We start from the raw sequence: 18,976 nt of genomic DNA on the forward strand, positions 1-18,976 counted from the left end.
TAAGGTTATAGCTGTGTGGAATTGGAATTATTTTCATATATGCTGGTATTTTAGTTGATCTTCATATTCATTTCATCAAGTTACTACAAGTCTTGGAAAAATGGATTTTCACCAGGTCAAAAGTGCCTAGTTTATTTTATCTATTATAATGATAGCTGCCCACTTTGGGTTTACTCAGTTGTATTAGTGATAACAACACACATTTTGAAAAAGTAACAAGTACTTTATTGTCACAGTTCAAAAAGATTATTTTGTTACAATTAATAAACTACATCTTTGCTTAAAAAACCATGAACATACACATTTTTATCAACTGACTCTTGTATGTTCACACTAAAAAGGCACAGGTTTCTGTTTTCATTTATCTTAAACACAGATCTTAATTTAAAATATCTTAAGCAATGATCCATGAGTTCCACTAATGTAATGTCCTGGTTTGACAGCCAATTGTTAGCAATTATAATTTCATCTATTTCATTGCATTTGCTGTATGTAATATGAAGACATAATGGTACACTGGTAACTTCAGAACTCTTGTTATTTGGTTTTTCTCTTGTTTCTATAAAATGAGATAATTCATTCTGTTTATATTTACATGTCTTTCCCTTGTATTCAGGTATGGGAATGTTATTTGTCTTAACTTATAGTATCACAAGATATTGCTTTACATCTAAAGCAATAGGAATAGTCAAAACGAGAAACTTAACACTATTACATCAATATTTACATAAAACTGTTGACTACAATGAAACTTCATGTATTCTACAACACTAAGATACTTGTAAGTATTTGTACATTGCATTTTCAGTCCAGAAATTTCATTACTTTATCTTCCATATATCACATAGCAGGAGATACTGGTATGGAGCTTCACATTAGTTTTTCCAAGCAATGTTGTATTTGAAATTTAGTGTCACCTTGTCGTGCATAAATTATGGTATGTTTTACAATGTTTTTAGATTCTGGGCAAGAACAGAAGTGTTAAAGCGATATACAATGTCTGCATAGTCAGTTACTGAAGAAAGTGACAGCATGAAACAAACCCTTTACATAAGCTAAATAGGAACTTTTATCATATCTTACGAGTAGTCTCCTTCACAACTTTCATGACAAACAGTGCAGACAATATTAAGAAATACCACATCAGGTACAACAGCCTTCACTAAAAAACATTTTGTCTGTACAATACGATTTGTTCTTTGCTAATGTGTCAAACTCTTTGCATTGTCTCAAATATATGCTTGAGACATGGAAGAAAAAGACTACAAAATAACATCCTGAGCATAGGTTCTCAACACAAACTAGGAAAAAAAACCTGTATCGTTATATTTGTGCTACCTTGCTCTTGTTACAACCATATTTGTCTGTTGGCTACTTATGTATGCGACATTATCATGATCTTCATTGCAACCACACTTCTGTTAGCAGGTCACATTTCATAAAAGCATAACTCAGTATATGATGTGAATGCTACACCAAGTACCAACGTACACTAAGTAATTGTCAACAAACAGTCTCCATGGGTGAGGAAGTATTTTTAGTAGAGGGTGAGTTGATTGAAGAGTCACCGAGAGAAGGCAGTCCTTGTGAATAGGAAGACAGATGACGATGAGCTGCCGTGGTTCTGTCCTGCTGTTCACGCAAACACCACATCCTATTGATGGCAGCCCACACCTGAGGTTGACACCCAACTACACCAAATATAAAAACGCCTTGCAATGCATTTGCAAGGTCGGTGATATACCAGAGGTATGCAGGTCCACCTATCGCCCATGATAATATATCAATCACCCACGTCAGTCCCATCACAACAACAAGCTTCACACAAACTCTCCAAAGAGTTGCCCTGCAAAATAAAAGACACAACATAGTTAATACACGAGTCCAAGAAGAATCCAAAATTACATAACATTTAACAAAATAATTTGATATACAATGATTTTGTGTCTTATTACATACAGGTGAACCGAAGACAAATATGTATCTCATGCTGCCTGTGTACAGAAAAGAGAAATATGGAAAACTGCAAACAACAAATGTCAACTTACTTTGGTGTAGATATGAAGTGGGAAATCTAATGTTGGGGCATAATAGGTATTTGTAAAAAGCCAAATCGATGAACAAATTTTGTGGATGTGAACCCCAAATACATTAGAAACGGCATAGGTTTATTTACTTCTCGTTTGCAACTGTTTAGTTGCCTCCTATTTCATGTTATATTTCTGTGAAGGGAGTTAGTTTGTTGCAGTCTCCTTTACAAGAGGGAATCAGTAATCAACTATGGCCCTGTTGATCAAAGTGCATCCTTGTATTAAAGTACATCATATTTATTGGAATTCAAATATATGTTCTTTATTAGTTTTTTGACAGTCAGTTCCTGAAAATTAATCCAAATGGTTAGCAAGAAACATCTGCTCTTTCCATGTAATGGTAAAAAAAATAATGCAGTATCATCTTGTTGGAAAATTTGGAAATGGAAGCAGACATCAAATTATCAACCACTGTTAGTGATGCTCACATAGGCTTAGTGCTACATGTGATAGAATACAGAGCATAGATCATTATGGATCCCAGCTACTAACTTGTGCAATCTTTCTGATGATCTAACATGGTACACATTAGTTAGACGAGAGACACTTTTGGATGTGCTTAACGCTGAGCAAGCCATAACTGGTAGATCCTAGATCAATATTTATGTTGTTAACAACAATAAAAGTAGTTTTTGTCAGAGGGAACTTGTGGCAAATTCACATGAAGTAAGTAACAGTGATGTCAGTTCCAGAGCCGACATATTCTGACTATGGAGAACTGAGTGGTGATGGCCAGCTGGGAATGTTCATATGTGCGTAGTAATGCAAACCAATATTAATATTATTTAAGGAGTATAGGTAACAGCTTGTGAGTTGTTACATTTACTCCTTACATTATTTACATTCCAACAGGACTTTCCTTTTTTTTTTTTAATTTTTATTATTATTATTATTTTTTTTTTTTTACGTGTCAGAGTTTCCTGTACTGTGTCCTTGAAGGTTTTTTAATTTGGACTTTTTAAAATGTTGTTTTAATGCATTTCTGAGCATTTTAAAAGTGTGGATACAGCATTTGTTTTACATTGCTGTAACTACAGCAAAAGTTCTAGTGTACCACATCTCAAAATCTGCAGTTCTGATTTTTTTTCGTCAGAGGTATCAGTACAATGTACTTGTGTGTACCATCACAAATAAACTCCGGTGCATCCATGTGTGTGCTGTCAAGTGAGAGATTTTATACGTTTATGGCATGTTTACATTTTTGCCGCTTTTGTGATCCATTTACCACACCTGCTATAAGAAGTTTAAACCTAAGTGCTTACATTGTTATTTCACATTTTCTAACATGTACAATATATGGTACAGCAGACAAATTCACAACACCTCCTGCAACTGCTCTTACACAGCATCTCATAGCTTTATATTATTGAATGCGTTATATAACATCCTACAGTGCCTGAGAATGACCACGTGTCAAAATTGCAGTTGCAATAAATAATGTTTTAACAGCCAAAAACAGAATGATTTCATTTAAAGATTTTGCACTGCTACAGGAAAAAGTTCTCACACCATCAGTATATTTAGTTGTGATATTTAGAGTGATTAATCAGTGCACATTTAATTACTTGCAATGAAGGAAGGTTAAGATTTAACTTCCCATTGGTGATGCCATCATTACAGACAGAGCAGAAGGCTGAATAAGGGAAGTAAGAGAAGGGAAATCGCCTGTGCCCCTTTCAAAAGATATATATTTTTATTCAACTGATTAGAAAGCCTAAATCTGGATGGCTAGAAGGATATGTGAGGCCCTAAAGAAAGTCTAATGCCAAAATTACTGTGTCACCTCTCCTGCTAGGTCCACGGATCTGAACAGTTAAGTTATTTCTTAAGGAAGGGAAGTAGTTCAATTTTTTGGTGAACCCATTGTAGCCCCATACTCATTAGAATAGGTGAATCAAGTTTCCTATCCTCACTTTTTGTTTGAAATTTGAACACTGAACAGACATATATTCTGGATATATATACACTAGTGAGTGAAATGAGCACACCATAGCCTGAGTAAGAGCACATCTTGGGAATTGACATGTAGAAAGCTAATGATATGAGCAGTTGGCAGAGTACAGAGTTTGCTGGCCTGAATTCTGGGTGATGTCTCCAAAAATGTCAAGTCTCACCAAATATCAATTTGCTGCCACTGTTGCATTAGTGTGTAACAAAAGCAGACAAGTGACTATGAAACTGATAGTAGATTTTTTGGAGGATGGACAAGCTTGTCTTATCCAAGGACACTGGAGACCAAAATAGATGACAATCAGCGCAACAAACAGTGAAATACAGTGTTAGAAGCAGTACGAGTATTCTGGGACAAACTTTCCACTGTATTGAGTTGCTAATAGTATCCTGCATACAAAACCTGTTGATATTCTCTTGCTGACACAGTGACATTGTTAATTACTATTAGTTGGAATGTATGAAACTACCTGCTTATTCACATAAATCAAACTTGCTGGTATATTATGCCCATAATCACATCAGAATATGCCACATTTCTGGATAATTTAATAACTTCCTGCTGTATTACAAGATGTTCAAAGGCCACTGAGGCAATATTTGTGCTGTGGTCCTTACATAAGATGCTGCAAAAGCTGCAGACTAAATCAGTATTACGACAGTGTCACATTTAGGTGTACAGGATTTCATTCTTTCATGTATCGATCTCTTCATTAATGTGGTGGGCACATCAGAAGGTGGCTTTGTGATGTGTTCTGCACAAAGACAGACAGGGAATACCTTTTGGTGTTGACAGTGTGTTCTCTGTCTCTGTCCTATGCCTTGTGCTCCAGGTGTTGCCTACCCTGGTAACTGGCAATGCTGGGATGAGTGCTGCACTGGGCCACTGTTTTGGCTTCTGACTCACCTTACAAGGAAACCTCCCCATCGCACCCCCCTCAGATTTAGTTATAAGTTGGCACAGTGGATAGGCCTTGAAAAACTGAACACAGATCAATCGAGAAAACAGGAAGAAGTTGTGTGGAACTATGAAAAAAATAAGCAAAATATACAAACTGAGTAGTCCATGCAAAGATATGCAACATCATTGACAACAAGCGTTAAGGAGCGCCATGGTCCCGTGGTTAGCGAGAGCAGCTACGGAACGAGAGGTCCTAGGTTCAAGTCTTCCCTCCGGAGAAAAGTTTAATTTTTTACTTTCAGTTTATGTGACAAACTCTTATATTTCTATTGATTTTTTGGAGTGATTATCACATCCTCAAGAAAACCTAAATCCGGCAAGGTAGAAGAATCTTCTTACCCATTCGCTAAGTGTACAAGGTAGGTGGGTCGACAACATATTCCTATCATGTGACGCACATACCGTCACCAGTGTCATGTAGAATATATCAGACGTGTTTTCCTGTGGAGGAACTGGTTGACATATGACCTTGCGATCAAATGTTTTCGGTTCCCATTGGAGAGGCACGTCCTTTCGTCTACTAATCGCACGGTTTTGCGGTGCGGTCGCAAAACACAGACATTACACTTATTACAGTGAACAGAGACGTCAATGAACAAACGGACAGCTCATAACTTTGCGAAAATAAAGAAAGTAAAATTTTCAGTCAAGGGAAGACTAGAACCAAGGACCTCTCCTTCCGCAGCTACTCACGCTAACCACGGGACCAGGGCGCTCCTAAGCTCATATGCTCCTTGTTGTTGCTTATCTTGCGCATGGACTACTCAGTTTGTATATTTTGCTTATTTTTTTCATAGTTCCACACAATTTCTTCCTGTTTTCTCGATTGATCTGTGTTCAGTTTTTCAAGGCCTATCCACTGTGCCAACTTATAGCTAAATCTGAGGGGGGGTGCGATGGGCAGGTTCCCTTGTTAGTAGAATTTGTATGCTTGAAAAATCATCACTGTCACCTCTTATGATAATATTTTTTGATCTGCTTTAGGGTAACCATAGTGAACAGTATAGTGTTGAACAAATATCTAGTGAATTAACATGAAAGTCAAAGATAAATTTTTATTGCTCACCCCAGAGTGCTAGCTACAGGCAGACATAGCAATGCAGATCTCTATAGTGATTGTGAAGCAGTACTGTATCAATTAATTCATTTTGCGATTCTTCAGATGCCTGTTAGAGGTTGTGTAACAGATGATATTGCTAAATAAAAGGGTGTGTGTGTGGGGGGTGGGGGGGGGGGTGTGGGGGGGTTGCACGTGCACGTGTGTGTTTTCTCTTACATCAAAACCGGCTACTAATATTTTGTTTCTATTTTCATTATCAAAATGTAAAATAGTTATGTCCCAAAAAGTTACTTCATTTTTATTTGTCTTTATCTGAATTGCATTTTGAGAACATACATACACTCAGGTGACAAAAGTCATGCGATACCTCCTAATATCATATCAGACCTCATCGTGGAAAGTGTAGTACAGCAAGTTGACGTGGTTGGATTGACATGGCATGGACTCAAGTTGTTGGAAGCCCCCTGCAGAAATATTGAGCCATGCTGCTTCTATAGCCGTCCATAATAGTGAAAGGGTTGCAGATGCAGGGCCTTGTGGATGAATTGACCTCTGAATTACTTCCCATAAATGTTCCATGGGACTCATGTCGGTGATATGGATATTGAGATCACTCGCTCAAATCGTTCAGAATATTTTTCAGATCAGTCGCAAAAACTGTGGCCCAGTGACATGGCGAATTGCCGTCCATAAAAATTTCATTGTTGTTTGGGAACAAGTAGCCAAACAGAACCATTTCAAGTCAATGATCAGTACAGATGGACCACGTGACCCAGTCCATTCTACGTAAAGCCCCACATCATCACGGAGCCACCAATAGCTTTTACAGTGCCTTGTTGACAACCTGTGTCCATAGCTTCATGAGCCTGCACAACACTCAAACCCTGCCATCAGCTCTTACCACCTGAAATGAGGACTGTTGAGTAGGCCACAGTTTTCCGGTCATCAAGGGTCCAACTGATATGGTCACGAACCCAGGAGATGCGCCGCAGGCAGCTTCTTGCTGTTAGCAGAGGCACTCGTGTCGGTCATCTGCCAGCACCCAAATTCCACTGCACCATCCTAATTAATATGTTTGTCATATATCCCACATCGATTTCTGCAGTTATTTTGTGCATTGCTGCTTGTCTTTTAGCACTGACAGCTCTACGCAAGCACCGCTGCTCTCTGTCGTTACTGAAGAGCATTGGCCACTGCATTGTCCACGGCGAGAGGTAGTGCCTTCTCTGGTATTCTCAGAACTCTCTTTATACTGTGAATCTTGGAATATTGAATTCTATAACTATTTCCAAAATGAAATGTCCCATGCATCTAACTCCAACTACCATTCCACATTCAAAACCTGGTAATGCCTCTTGAAAACATTTTCGTATGAATCACCTGAGTGCAAATGATAACACCATCAGTGCACTGCTCTTTTATACGTGGTGTATGCAGTGCTACTGCCATGTGTATATGTGTACATTGTTATCCCATGACTTTTGTCACCTCAGTGAAAATCTAAATCGGAAATCCATTATTTAAAAAGATTAATTTTTGCACACAGCCACAGTAAATTTTTGAACTATATTAAAGTCATTGTACAGTATGCCTCTTTGGTGAAGATATATAATATAAATTTGAAATTTCCAGCAAGACTGGTGACAAGTTCACAAGACAAAAATTACACTTCAGTGATTATGGGAGCTATTAACCCTCTTGAAGACATGTGGGGCACCAATGAGAAGAGCTCATAATTGAACTGTCAATGTAAGGGGGCCATGTGGCCTGTACATGAATTTGTGGTGCCATCTGACTCTGCTCACATACAGATGGCTTACTACATATATGCCACTACGAAATACGTTCGTTTTGCATGCTACAGGTGGAGTAACGTCATATTAGTTAAGTTGTCATATTAATATGGCAAATCAGAGTGTTGTTCAAGTTCATACTCTAACAGTAATTGAGATCTTTACATGTAATATTAATAAAAATTCATGTGTCAAGCCACATAAAATAGGGCTAAGAATTGAGCGCAAGAAGATCGGTGAGGGCTTTTTCAAAACACCCAAGATGTAAAGTGGCTCAGCCATCTAGAGAAACCACAGAAAACATAAAAACAGATGATCAGGCATGGATTTGAACCCTGCTCCTTTGAAATGCGAGTTTAGTTTAATAACCCCTGCCCAATTCACTTGGACTCGCCGCTGTCCTCAAAGAATGTTTTTCATTCAAAGGGATAAGACATGTATTTCACAGAACTGCTACTAGAACTGATTGGTCAGATCTTACACCCAAGTTACACACAGATGTATAGATGATGGGGCACAAATTTGTCAGCATCAGTTCTTAAGGGTTTGAGAAAGACTATTCATTATTTTATTTGACAATGAAAGAGAGGACAATGTGATGGAGTGTAAATAAACTGCTGAAGTCTGGGGGTACTACTGATGCTTTGTGCATACATTCTATTGGTACAGCAGAAAAAAGTAAGGAAAGGAGATATGCCAACACAGGGACTGGACTGATATCTCTGTTTGATTAAGATATTGTTGAATTATTTTTAGTATTTTCATCATTATATTCATCTTGCATCTCAAGAAATATGTCAAAGGAATTTAGAAAACATTATAACGTAATGCAGGTGAAGCATAGAATGTCTTATAGTTCTATATATTTTGTATTGTATTATTAATATACTGTGAGGAACTGAGTTCTACTTTATGGTACTGCACCTGTTAATTTGTGTGTCATGGTAATTGGAAAATTAGTCACAATTAAAGAAAGAAAGGTACAAATAAAGGATACTGAGAAAACTGATTACCTTTCTGTTGTTGATTTCACAACTTCTCTTTTCCACAGGCCGCATGTAAGCTCATGAGCTGTTGCACCAAATAAAATGACATTCACCAACAGCAATACTCCTATTGGTGCATAAAAGTAATAAAATATTTCTGAGTCCCCTGCAAAACAGAAAATAAACACACAAAATAATTTGTGTTTTAATTTGCTTGCTCTTGTATTAAAGTTTATAGTATAATTAGTGTTGTGTATTATTATTTAGCATACTAGTGGAATTAAACACACATCATTATTCTGTAGACTTTGATAAATGAGGCTGAAACTATCTTTCTTCCCACTGAATTCACATCATGTACAAACATGTATTCATAATGTATTTCACAAATAAATGAGATGTATGTAACGCAATTGTTACAATGAAGAGTGAACTGAATGCCACATATGTGCGTTCTTGGCTTCCTCCTGATTTTTACATCAGTTTGTCTTGTTACATATGAAGGAACTTCCTCTAAATGAAAATCACTACTAAAACATAGTGTGTCAGGTGTGACAGAGATTTTACAGGTTGGAAGAATTGTCTAAAATTAATATCACTGTATTCTGCTTAAGGCGCACAATAGATTTTATTTTGTCAAATTAAGATCAGAGGATATACTGAAACTGATTATATCTTTGCATTTTTTAATTCTTGTGAGTCATATTTCATTTTCAAATTGGGTGCATCTGGTCTTCTGTGCGCAAATCGATTTGTGAGTACTTAACTCCATGGGCTTGCCCTGAACAATAGCGCTACCATGAGGTAGCTCAACTAACCTCTCTGGGCCTACTGTTAGTCCACTCTGATTGATGTTTATGACAACATACTTTGTACCTTGTAGGACACTATTGTATGGAATCATATGACCTGTTAGTTGTTATGACACATAACTACCATCCCAAGTACCATACTTCCTACAGATTAATTCCTTTTGCAAAAGTTTCAATTATCCTGAAGATAATGCTTAGCTGGTGGCACCACTTAGATGTGCACCTTTTCGATATTACGTAAAAAGAAGAAAAAAAAAGAAAAAAAAATTATATAAACACAGATGATGTGACTTACCGAACGAAAGTGCTGGCAGGTCGACAGACACACAAACAAACACAAACATACACACGAAATTCAAGCTTTCGCAACAAACTGTTGCCTCATCAGGAAAGAGGGAAGGAGAGGGAAAGACGAAAGGATGTGGGTTTTAAGGGAGAGGGTAAGGAGTCATTCCAATCCCGGGATCGGAAAGACTTACCTTAGGGTGAAAAAGGGACAGGTATACACTCGCGCGCACACACACACACACACATATCTATCCGCACATACACAGACACAAGCAGACATTTGTAAAGGCAAAGAGTTTGACAGAGATGTCAGTCGAGGTGGAAGTACAGAGGCAAAGATGTTGTTGAAAGACAGGTGAGGTATGAGTGGCGGCAAATTGAAATTAGCGGAGATTGAGGCCTGGCGGATAATGAGAAGAGAGGATATACTGAAGGGCAAGTTCCCATCTCCGGAGTTCTGACAGGTTGGTGTTAGTGGGAAGTATCCAGATAACCTGGACTGTATAACACTGTGCCAAGATGTGCTGGCCGTGCACCAAGGCATGTTTAGCCACAGGGTGATCCTCATTACCAACAAACACTGTCTGCCTGTGTCCATTCATGTGAATGGACAGTTTGTTGCTGGTCATTCCCACATAGAAAGCTTCACAGTGTAGGCAGGTCAGTTGGTAAATCATGTGGGTGCTTTCACACGTGGCTCTGCCTTTGATTGTGTACACCTCCCGGGTTACAGGACTGGAGTAGGTGGTGGTGGGAGGGTGCATGGGACAGGTTTTACACCGGGGGTGGTTACAAGGGTAGGAGGCAGAGGGTAGGGAAGGTGGTTTGGGGATTTCATAGGGATGAACTAAGAGGTTACGAAGGTTAGGTGGACAGCGGAAAGACACTCTTGGTGGAGTGGGGAGGATTTCATGAACGATGGATCTCATTTCAGGGCAGGATTTGAGGAAGTTGTATCCCTGCTGGAGAGCCACATTCAGAGTCTGATCCAGTCCCGGAAAGTATTCTGTCACAAGTGGGGCACTTTTGTGGTTCTTCTGTGGGAGGTTCTGGGTTTGAGGAGATGAGGAAGTGGCTCTGGTTATTTGCTCCTGTACCAGGTCGGGAGGGTAGTTGCGGGATGCGAAAGCTGTTTTCAGGTTGTTGGTGTAATGGTTCAGGGATTCCAGACTGGAACAGATTCGTTTGCCACGAAGACCTAGGCTGTAGGGAAGGGACCGTTTGATGTGGAATGGGTGGCAGCTGTCATAATGGAGGTACTGTTGCTTGTTGGTGGGTTTGATGTGGACGGATGTGTGAAGCTGGCCATTGGACAGGTGGAGGTCAACGTCAAGGAAAGTGGCATGGGATTTGGAGTAGGACCAGGTGAATCTGATGGAACCAAAGGAGTTGAGGTTGGAGAGGAAATTCTGGAGTTCTTCTTCACTGTGAGTCCAGATCATGAAGATGTCATCAATAAATCTGTATCAAACTTTGGGTTGGCAGGCCTGGGTAACCAAGAAGGCTTCCTCTAAGCGACCCATGAATAGGTTGGCGTACGGAGGGGCCATCCTGGTGCCCATGGCTGTTCCCTTTAATTGTTGGTATGTCTGGCCTTCGAAAGTGAAGAAGTTGTGGGTCAGGATGAAGCTGGCTAAGGTAATGAGGAAAGAGGTTTTTGGTAGGGTGGCACGTGATCGGCATGAAAGGAAGTGCTCCATCGCAGCGAGGCCCTGGACATGCGGAATATTTTTGTATAAGGAAGTGGCATCAATGGTTACAAGGATGGTTTCCAGGGGTAACAGACTGGGTAGGGATTCCAGGCGTTCGAGAAAGTGGTTGGTGTCTTTGATGAAGGATGGGAGACTGCATATAATGGGTTGAAGGTGTTGATATACGTAGGCAGATATACGTTCTGTGGCGGCTTGGTAGCCAGCTACAATGGGACGGCCGGGATGACTGGGTTTGTGAATTTTAGGAAGAAGGTAGGGGTGTGGGGTGTTGGTGGAGTCAGGAGGTTGATGGAGTCAGGTGAAAAGTTTTGTAGGGGGCCTAAGGTTCTGAGGATTCCTTGATGCTCCGTCTGGACATCAGGAATGGGATTACCTTGGCAAACTTTGTATGTAGTGTTGTCTGAAAGCTGACGCAGTCCCTCAGCCACATACTCCCGACAATCAAGTACCACGGTTGTGGAACCCTTGTCCACCAGAAGAATGATGATGGATTGGTCAGCCTTCAGATCATGGAGAGCCTGGGCTTCAGCAGTGGTGATGTTTGGAGTAGGATTAAGGTTTTTTAAGAAGGATTGAGAGGCAAGGCTGGAAGTCAGAAATTCCTGGAAAGTTTGGACACATATAATATTCATGTCTGCTTGTGTCTGTGTATGTGCAGATGGGTATGTGTGTGTGTGCGAGTGTATACCTATCCTTTTTCCCCCTAAGGTAAGTCTTTCCGCTCCCGGGATTGGAATGACTCCTTAATCCTCTCCCTTAAAACCCACATCCTTTCGTCTTTCCCTCTCCTTCCCTCTTTCCTGACGAAGCAACCATTGGTTGCGAAAGCTAGAATTTTGTGTGTATGTATGTGTTTGTTTGTGTTTCTATCGACCTGCCAGCGCTTTCGTATGGTAAGTCACATCATCTTTGTTTTTATATATATATATATATATATATATATATATATATATATATGGGAGGTTTTTGAAGCATGCAGCTTCTGTACTTTAAACTTGTATGAACTGATTCAAACAATGCCTGAAGGTATAAATGGATAAAATCAAAATGATGTTTCTTTTTCCAATAATGAACCATGTAAATTCATTCTTATGCAAATTGAATGTGCAGAAACAGTTTAAAGTGATTCAGATAGATACAAAATTCATTCTTATGATGAAATTGAAAACTCAGTTTCGAAACTCTGACTTCATTCGGATTTTATGTGCAAAAAAAAAAAAAAAAACAAAAAAACAAAAAAAAATGCCTTTTGTGAGAGGTTTTCTTTTTGCCACTTCAGTTCAAATTTTGTATGAAGATAAACAAATACATTTAATTAATGGTCATCTTGTTGTCTTGTGAAAGCTTTATCCATTGCCACAATATAAGTAACATGGTTCAAAAGGCAATGAAAAACCTATACCAGATCAGTGGTCACCTGACTCATCAAAAATCTACACCAGTGGCCAAGCTATGGCAGTCTGATGTCAGTATTGTGGTAGAGTAAAGGTTGGGAACCAGAATGAAAACTGCTCCCATCTTAGCACCAAAAAACGTGAATATGTCCTGGACAGGGTTAGGGGTGTAAAAGAAGGGGACTAGCTTTTCAATCTATTTGGCTGCTTCAAAGACATTTACATTAAAATATCTTGACTTATGTATATCTTTTACAAGTTGACCCTACTTCCTTAATGCAGAGAGCTCTTTCCTGCAAGGTGTTGGCACACCTGCATCTTGCAGTTTATAGGCTAAGCTCCCTGATCCTGTGCCCAAAATCCAGAAGTTTTGCCAGTAATAGCAAACAAAATTTAATATCATGTGGCTGCAGAGTATAATTGTAATAGCTGAAAAGTTTTTGTGGGAGGAGAAAATTTTAGGGGATGGATTTGTTGCTGTGTGGGGGAGGGGGGGGGGTGAGATGCTGAAACAGTTTTTTTTAATTTGTGGGTAGTGGTCGTTTCTTTTCCCCCCCAAGGGGATTTTTCTGCCAGACCCACACCCTGCTACATGGATGGTGAAGGGTGTAAGAACAAACGGAGACAAATTTATGTGCTTCTAGAGAGTGGGATGCATATACAATAGGAAGAGTGGAGTGCATCTATAATAGGAAGTATCCCAAAGTGGGGATGCACATATCCTAAACTTTAATGACAAGTTGTGTCATACTTCACAACATGACAGACGCCATGTTGGATGACATAATGGCATGTGTCATGTTCTATGACATTACATAATGTATCATATTACTTTACTTGACATGACGCATTATATTATATTATATATTATATTATATGCCATGCTAACAAGTAAAAAAGTGCCCATATATCAAATGTTTTCATTTAAATGCCTTTGAAGCTGCAGATAAGACAAAAAGCTAGTGCCTATCTTTTACATTCCTAACTCTGCACAGGACATAATTGCTTTTTTAGTGCTATGATAGCATTTTTCATTCTGAAATACATAATAAACGTTAGCATGGACTGTCCATGCATGCCACTGTAACGCTGCAATCCAATCACTCTATAACAGTTATATAATGCTGAATCACACATCCACATACAAGATTACAAAACAAAATTCTTTATTATAATCTCAATACTTTGCTTTAAATTTTAAACGCTAAATAATCATCACTGCATATGATCACAGATATATCCATGGATATCAGTATCTCAAGGGGCTTTTATAAACACAGTAACATTCTGTGTAGCCCTCCAAAGATAACATTATATACCGAGTGTCCGAGAAGTAAGGACGAATTTGAATTTTGCGCCATTTTGTCAAATGGCGGTTGACAGCCGTGGTTTTTTCATGCTTGTTCTCTGTGATCCTTCCCATTAGTAACCTGATACCTTTTTTGTGGTGACCTGATACCTTTTTTGTGGTGAGCATTGTTGTTTGATATTTGTTTCCGTTATGGAGCAGATGACAACTGACCAACGCATCCAAGTGATAAAAAGTTATTTCGAAAACAGGGAAAGCTCCACGCAACCGTTCGTGAATTGCGTGTTACGCTGTGACGTAATGCTGCTCCAACCGAATCATCAGTTCGGAAGTTGATCCGGAAGTTTGAGACTACGGGTCCTGTTTCAAACGTTAAGAAAACAAACAGGACGACTGCGTTCTGTTCGAACACTAGAAAACATTGCTGCCATGCATGACAGTGTGACCGTAAGCCCCAGAAAACTGGTTCGCCGACGATCCCAACAACTGAATTTATCACCAATTTGACTGCATGAAAACCTTCCAATAGATCTGAAAACGCATGAGTACAAGAGGCAACTTACACAAGAGTTGAAGCCTGCAGATCAAGGAAAGAGATACCAATTTTCTCAATGGGTCTTGGCTCGACAAGCAGAGAACGAGAACTTAACAAAGTAATAATAATTTTCTCAGATGAAGTGCACTTCCACATCAGTGGATATGTCAATCAGCGGAACTGTAGAATTTGGGGTAACGAAAATCCGCGAGTGACTGTGGAAGATGAGATGCATCCAGAACGCACGACTGTGTGATGTGTGTTCTGGCCAGGAGGGGTGATCGGCCGGTACCAACTTTTTTTGAAAATGACGAGGCAGCTCCCGTCACTGTAAACGGCGACCGTTACCGAAACATGCTTTCTGATTGGTTTTTCCCTATTGCTGATGAAAATTGCGATTTTTGGTTTGAACACGACGGTGCGACATGTCACACGTCCTGTGAAACGATTGCTCTGCTGAATCAAAAGTTTTCTCACAAAATTATCGCTTTACGTGGCTACCAGGAATGGCCTGCCAGATCGTACGACCTTACGACTTGTGATCTTTTTTTGTGGGGATTTGTGAAATCAAAAATGTACATGAACAAACCAGAAACAACAGACCAATTGAAGGATCCCACTAGACGTTCGTGAACGCGTCATCGAGAGCTTCAGTGAACGCATTGCTCGTTGCCGCGCGACCTTGAATGGTCATATGGAGGATATAATTTTTCATACATATATGGGAGAAGTTACTTTAAAGAAAAATTACATTTTCAATAAATTTTGTGTGCTCTATAGCACTTTGACAATCATCCCTACTTGCCAGACACCCTCTATAAAAAAAAAGACCGCCAATCGTTCGTTCATTACTTACCATAAAACCAACACCTCTTCTCTCCAAACTTTGGCCTCAGAACGGAATCGTCCGCTGGAACCAAGTCCACAATGGCAGCCACAGACATTATCAGCAGGGGGCCACCCCATGCGTACAGTCGGAACAGTCGCAGCCGGCACACCTCCTGCCGCTTGTCCATGCTCGTTGGCCGCAGATCCCTGTGGAAGAAGAAAACAAATAAATGCAGGCTTCAGGACACGAAAGTTCTTTTCTGGAAGTGTGGAATTTTTTTTAATTACCAAGGGCATCGAAGTTTACAGTCATCTGCAGAGGAAAATGCTGTCTTTTACGTTTTTAACCCTTTTGTGGTTAACGGAACACCTACGTCTCGCGTCCTTTTACAGCGTACACTTTCTACCCGTGTCAGTTTCCGCTGCTAATTGTGATATACGTGTGTACAAATCTTGCGCTTTAGCGCCACTGGCGACCCTCACGACTTAGTACCACAAGCGGCCGGTACTAATTGTGATACATCCTCTACGAAAGTCTTACTGGCCTTCGACCATAAATATAATAGACTGCCCCTGACGTCACTTTCGTGACTCCAACATCTCTGGGCTAAAGTCACGTGAATGTTGGGAAAACATGGTTGTTTCGTGTTGCGCTTATGGCTGTACTCAGCGTTTTGTCGGGGGAAATGGCATTACATTTCACGTGTGTTTCTATGTTAGTGCATATGGGTTTATTGAAATCTGCTGAAGTGAATTTTATATGTTTTTACACTTGTAATAGAGTATCACGTAAATTAAAGTGTTGAAAGTGATGCCTGTAGCCGGCCGAAGTGGCCGAGCGGTTCTAGGCGCTTCAGTCCGGAACCGCGCGACTGCTACGATCGCAGGTTTGAATCCTGCTTCGGGCATGGATGTGCTTGATGTCCTTAGGTTAGTTAGGTTGAAGTAGTTCTAAGTTCTAGGGGTCTGATGACCTCAGATGTTAAGTCCCATAATGCTCAGAGCCATTTTTTTATGCCTGTAAAGTCAGACTCATATTACATTTTGGAAAGTATCTGTGATATTCGGTTACAGAAGTAAGTATAACTGTTTCTCGTTCCTACTCATAGGTTCCCTAAGGATGAAAACCGAAGGCAGCTTTGGATGCAGGCCCTGAAACTGAAAAACTTTAAGCCATCTGCACATACGCGTCTCTTTGTATATACAAGTGAGATTATAATAAGGTAAGAGCACCTATAGTCGACACATGAAGAGAATTTTTTTTCTACCTTCTAATACTATTAAACAATGTAGACTCCAAAATTATTTTCTGAAACTTCAAAGTCTCACCTTTCATCTAAAATATCATTTTTTTTAAACTGATATACTTTTGTAAAAATAGTAGGAACGAACCTTTGAAGTGCACCTAAAATTGATACTCTAAAATAGACCTGCTCCTAAAGTCTACAATTTTGGCACCTATAGTTGACATTTCCCATATCCCATTTTCTTTTATACGTGACTAGAGCTCAAAACGCGGCGAATCCAATATTTAAAGTTTTGACACGAGCCCACTCTTACTATTTTAAAAGAATTTTAGCAACATTCTACTTTAATTGATAGTTTATAGTAATTTCGTCCCGCTGCCCGCCAGAGGGGCGTTCGATGTATTTGTTAGATTTTATAAATGGTACTGTGAACAAATCCAGGTCAAATGTAGTTCTGACATAATTTTTCGCAAATAAAAAAGTAATCTTTGTTGGAAGCGTTTGGCAGTCAATTGAAAAATGTGGGTAAAATACGATACAAACATAGGCTGGCAGGCCGCTGATATGAAATCCCGCCACGTTTTGCCAACAGTCACGTGGTTTATGTTGGAGCCACACCAGCCCTATAGCTTCTGCACAGCAAGGCCAGTCTACTAGTATCTATGGTCGAAGTTACTGGCTCATATCACACAGATATGGCGTGGCGGGGACGCGTCACTTCGTTGTCCGCGCCACGTCAGTTCGTCGTCAGGGGAGGGACACGTGGCGGAGACGTCGAAGTGGTGCAGTGCTGTTTTCATTAATTTGAAGTCATCAAATGTGCCTCAAAAATTTGTTTTACGTACATGATCCAAAACTACATCCGGTTCTGTAGATAAATTCTCAGTAAAACTTCCATTTTTCGCGCAAAAAAGGTTTTGGGACTCGCGCGCGTTCTCCGCTATGCAGACTTCCTCATTCGATATTGAAGCAACAATTCGCCAGAAAAATTGATTTTTCGACAACTTATACTCTTGACATTACAAAATGGTTCAAATGGCTCTGAGCACTATGGGACTCAACTGCTGAGGTCATTAGTCCCCTAGAACTTAGAACTAGTAAAACCTAACTAACCTAAGGACATCACAAACATCCATGCCCGAGGCAGGATTCGAACCTGCGACCGTAGCGGTCTTGCGGTTCCAGACTGCAGCGCCTTTAACCGCACGGCCACTTCGGCCGGCTCTTGACATTACAGCTTCATAGTGAACTGGTTTTACTTTCGTTATTGCCCATAGTTATTGTGGTACCTCCAAAATAAGTAAACCATTGTGCATATTTCGAGAAGATTGCAGTCAAGAGCGCAATCGCTGGCCAGTTCACGTTTGTTGGGTTGTAGGACATAGGTTGCCGCGTTCACATTTGGTGTGTTTTAAGACTTAGGTTGTCGCGTGCAAAATATAGCTAAAATATCGAAATTGCTTTAACGGTGAAAGGAGAGCGATGATGTATTTTGACTTTTGGTCGCAACGGGCTACGACGCGCAATATTCGACGTTATGGCCGCGCGCTACGCTAATTTGTGGCTGGGGTTTCTTTTTCACACGTGGTTTATGAAGTCAGTTACAATCATATGTTAAATTAATATTGCGTTAACAGGTATTTTCATTTTAAGACAAGGAGGAGGGAATCGCAGATCCAGCTAGCTGTATACGCAAATTTTTCTTGTCTGTACTGACAGTTTCATCACAAAACATTCAGTAGCTATCATCGTTCATATAATGTCGAACAAATGGTGTGTGTTCTAGCGAGCAATGAATGAGAAATGGTCATTTGACATTAATATAGCTGAAGTATTCTCTGTAGTGGATGTTTTATGCTTTTCTATTTTAACCATACATATTTGGGCTTTCCTGAGGCACGCAGTGTACATTGGGTAAAACGTCATTTTGCATACTTTTTTAACAGTTATTACACAATTACTTATGCTGTCTATGAAAAGAATAGAGCTATCTTTATTATTTTCCTGGACG

The 18,976-nt window shown here is 39.8% G+C and overlaps 1 protein-coding gene across 1 annotated transcript in view; it reads right to left on the reverse strand.

The window, feature by feature from the left end:
* Nucleotides 1–237: 237 nt before the first annotated feature.
* Nucleotides 238–18,976, reverse strand: part of LOC126462869 (probable G-protein coupled receptor Mth-like 1) — a 563,028-nt gene continuing 544,289 nt past the window's right edge. The window contains exons 4-6 of the mRNA XM_050096106.1: nucleotides 15,747–15,925; nucleotides 8,868–9,006; nucleotides 238–1,846 (exon numbers count right to left, since the gene is read on the reverse strand). Coding sequence (XP_049952063.1) covers nucleotides 1,504–1,846; nucleotides 8,868–9,006; nucleotides 15,747–15,925 — 661 coding nt within the window. The 3' untranslated portion in view covers nucleotides 238–1,503. The remainder of the gene's footprint in view (nucleotides 1,847–8,867; nucleotides 9,007–15,746; nucleotides 15,926–18,976) is intronic.

This window comes from Schistocerca serialis, chromosome 1 (assembly GCF_023864345.2).
Source record: "Schistocerca serialis cubense isolate TAMUIC-IGC-003099 chromosome 1, iqSchSeri2.2, whole genome shotgun sequence".
In the NCBI taxonomy this organism is placed as follows: domain Eukaryota; kingdom Metazoa; phylum Arthropoda; class Insecta; order Orthoptera; family Acrididae; genus Schistocerca; species Schistocerca serialis.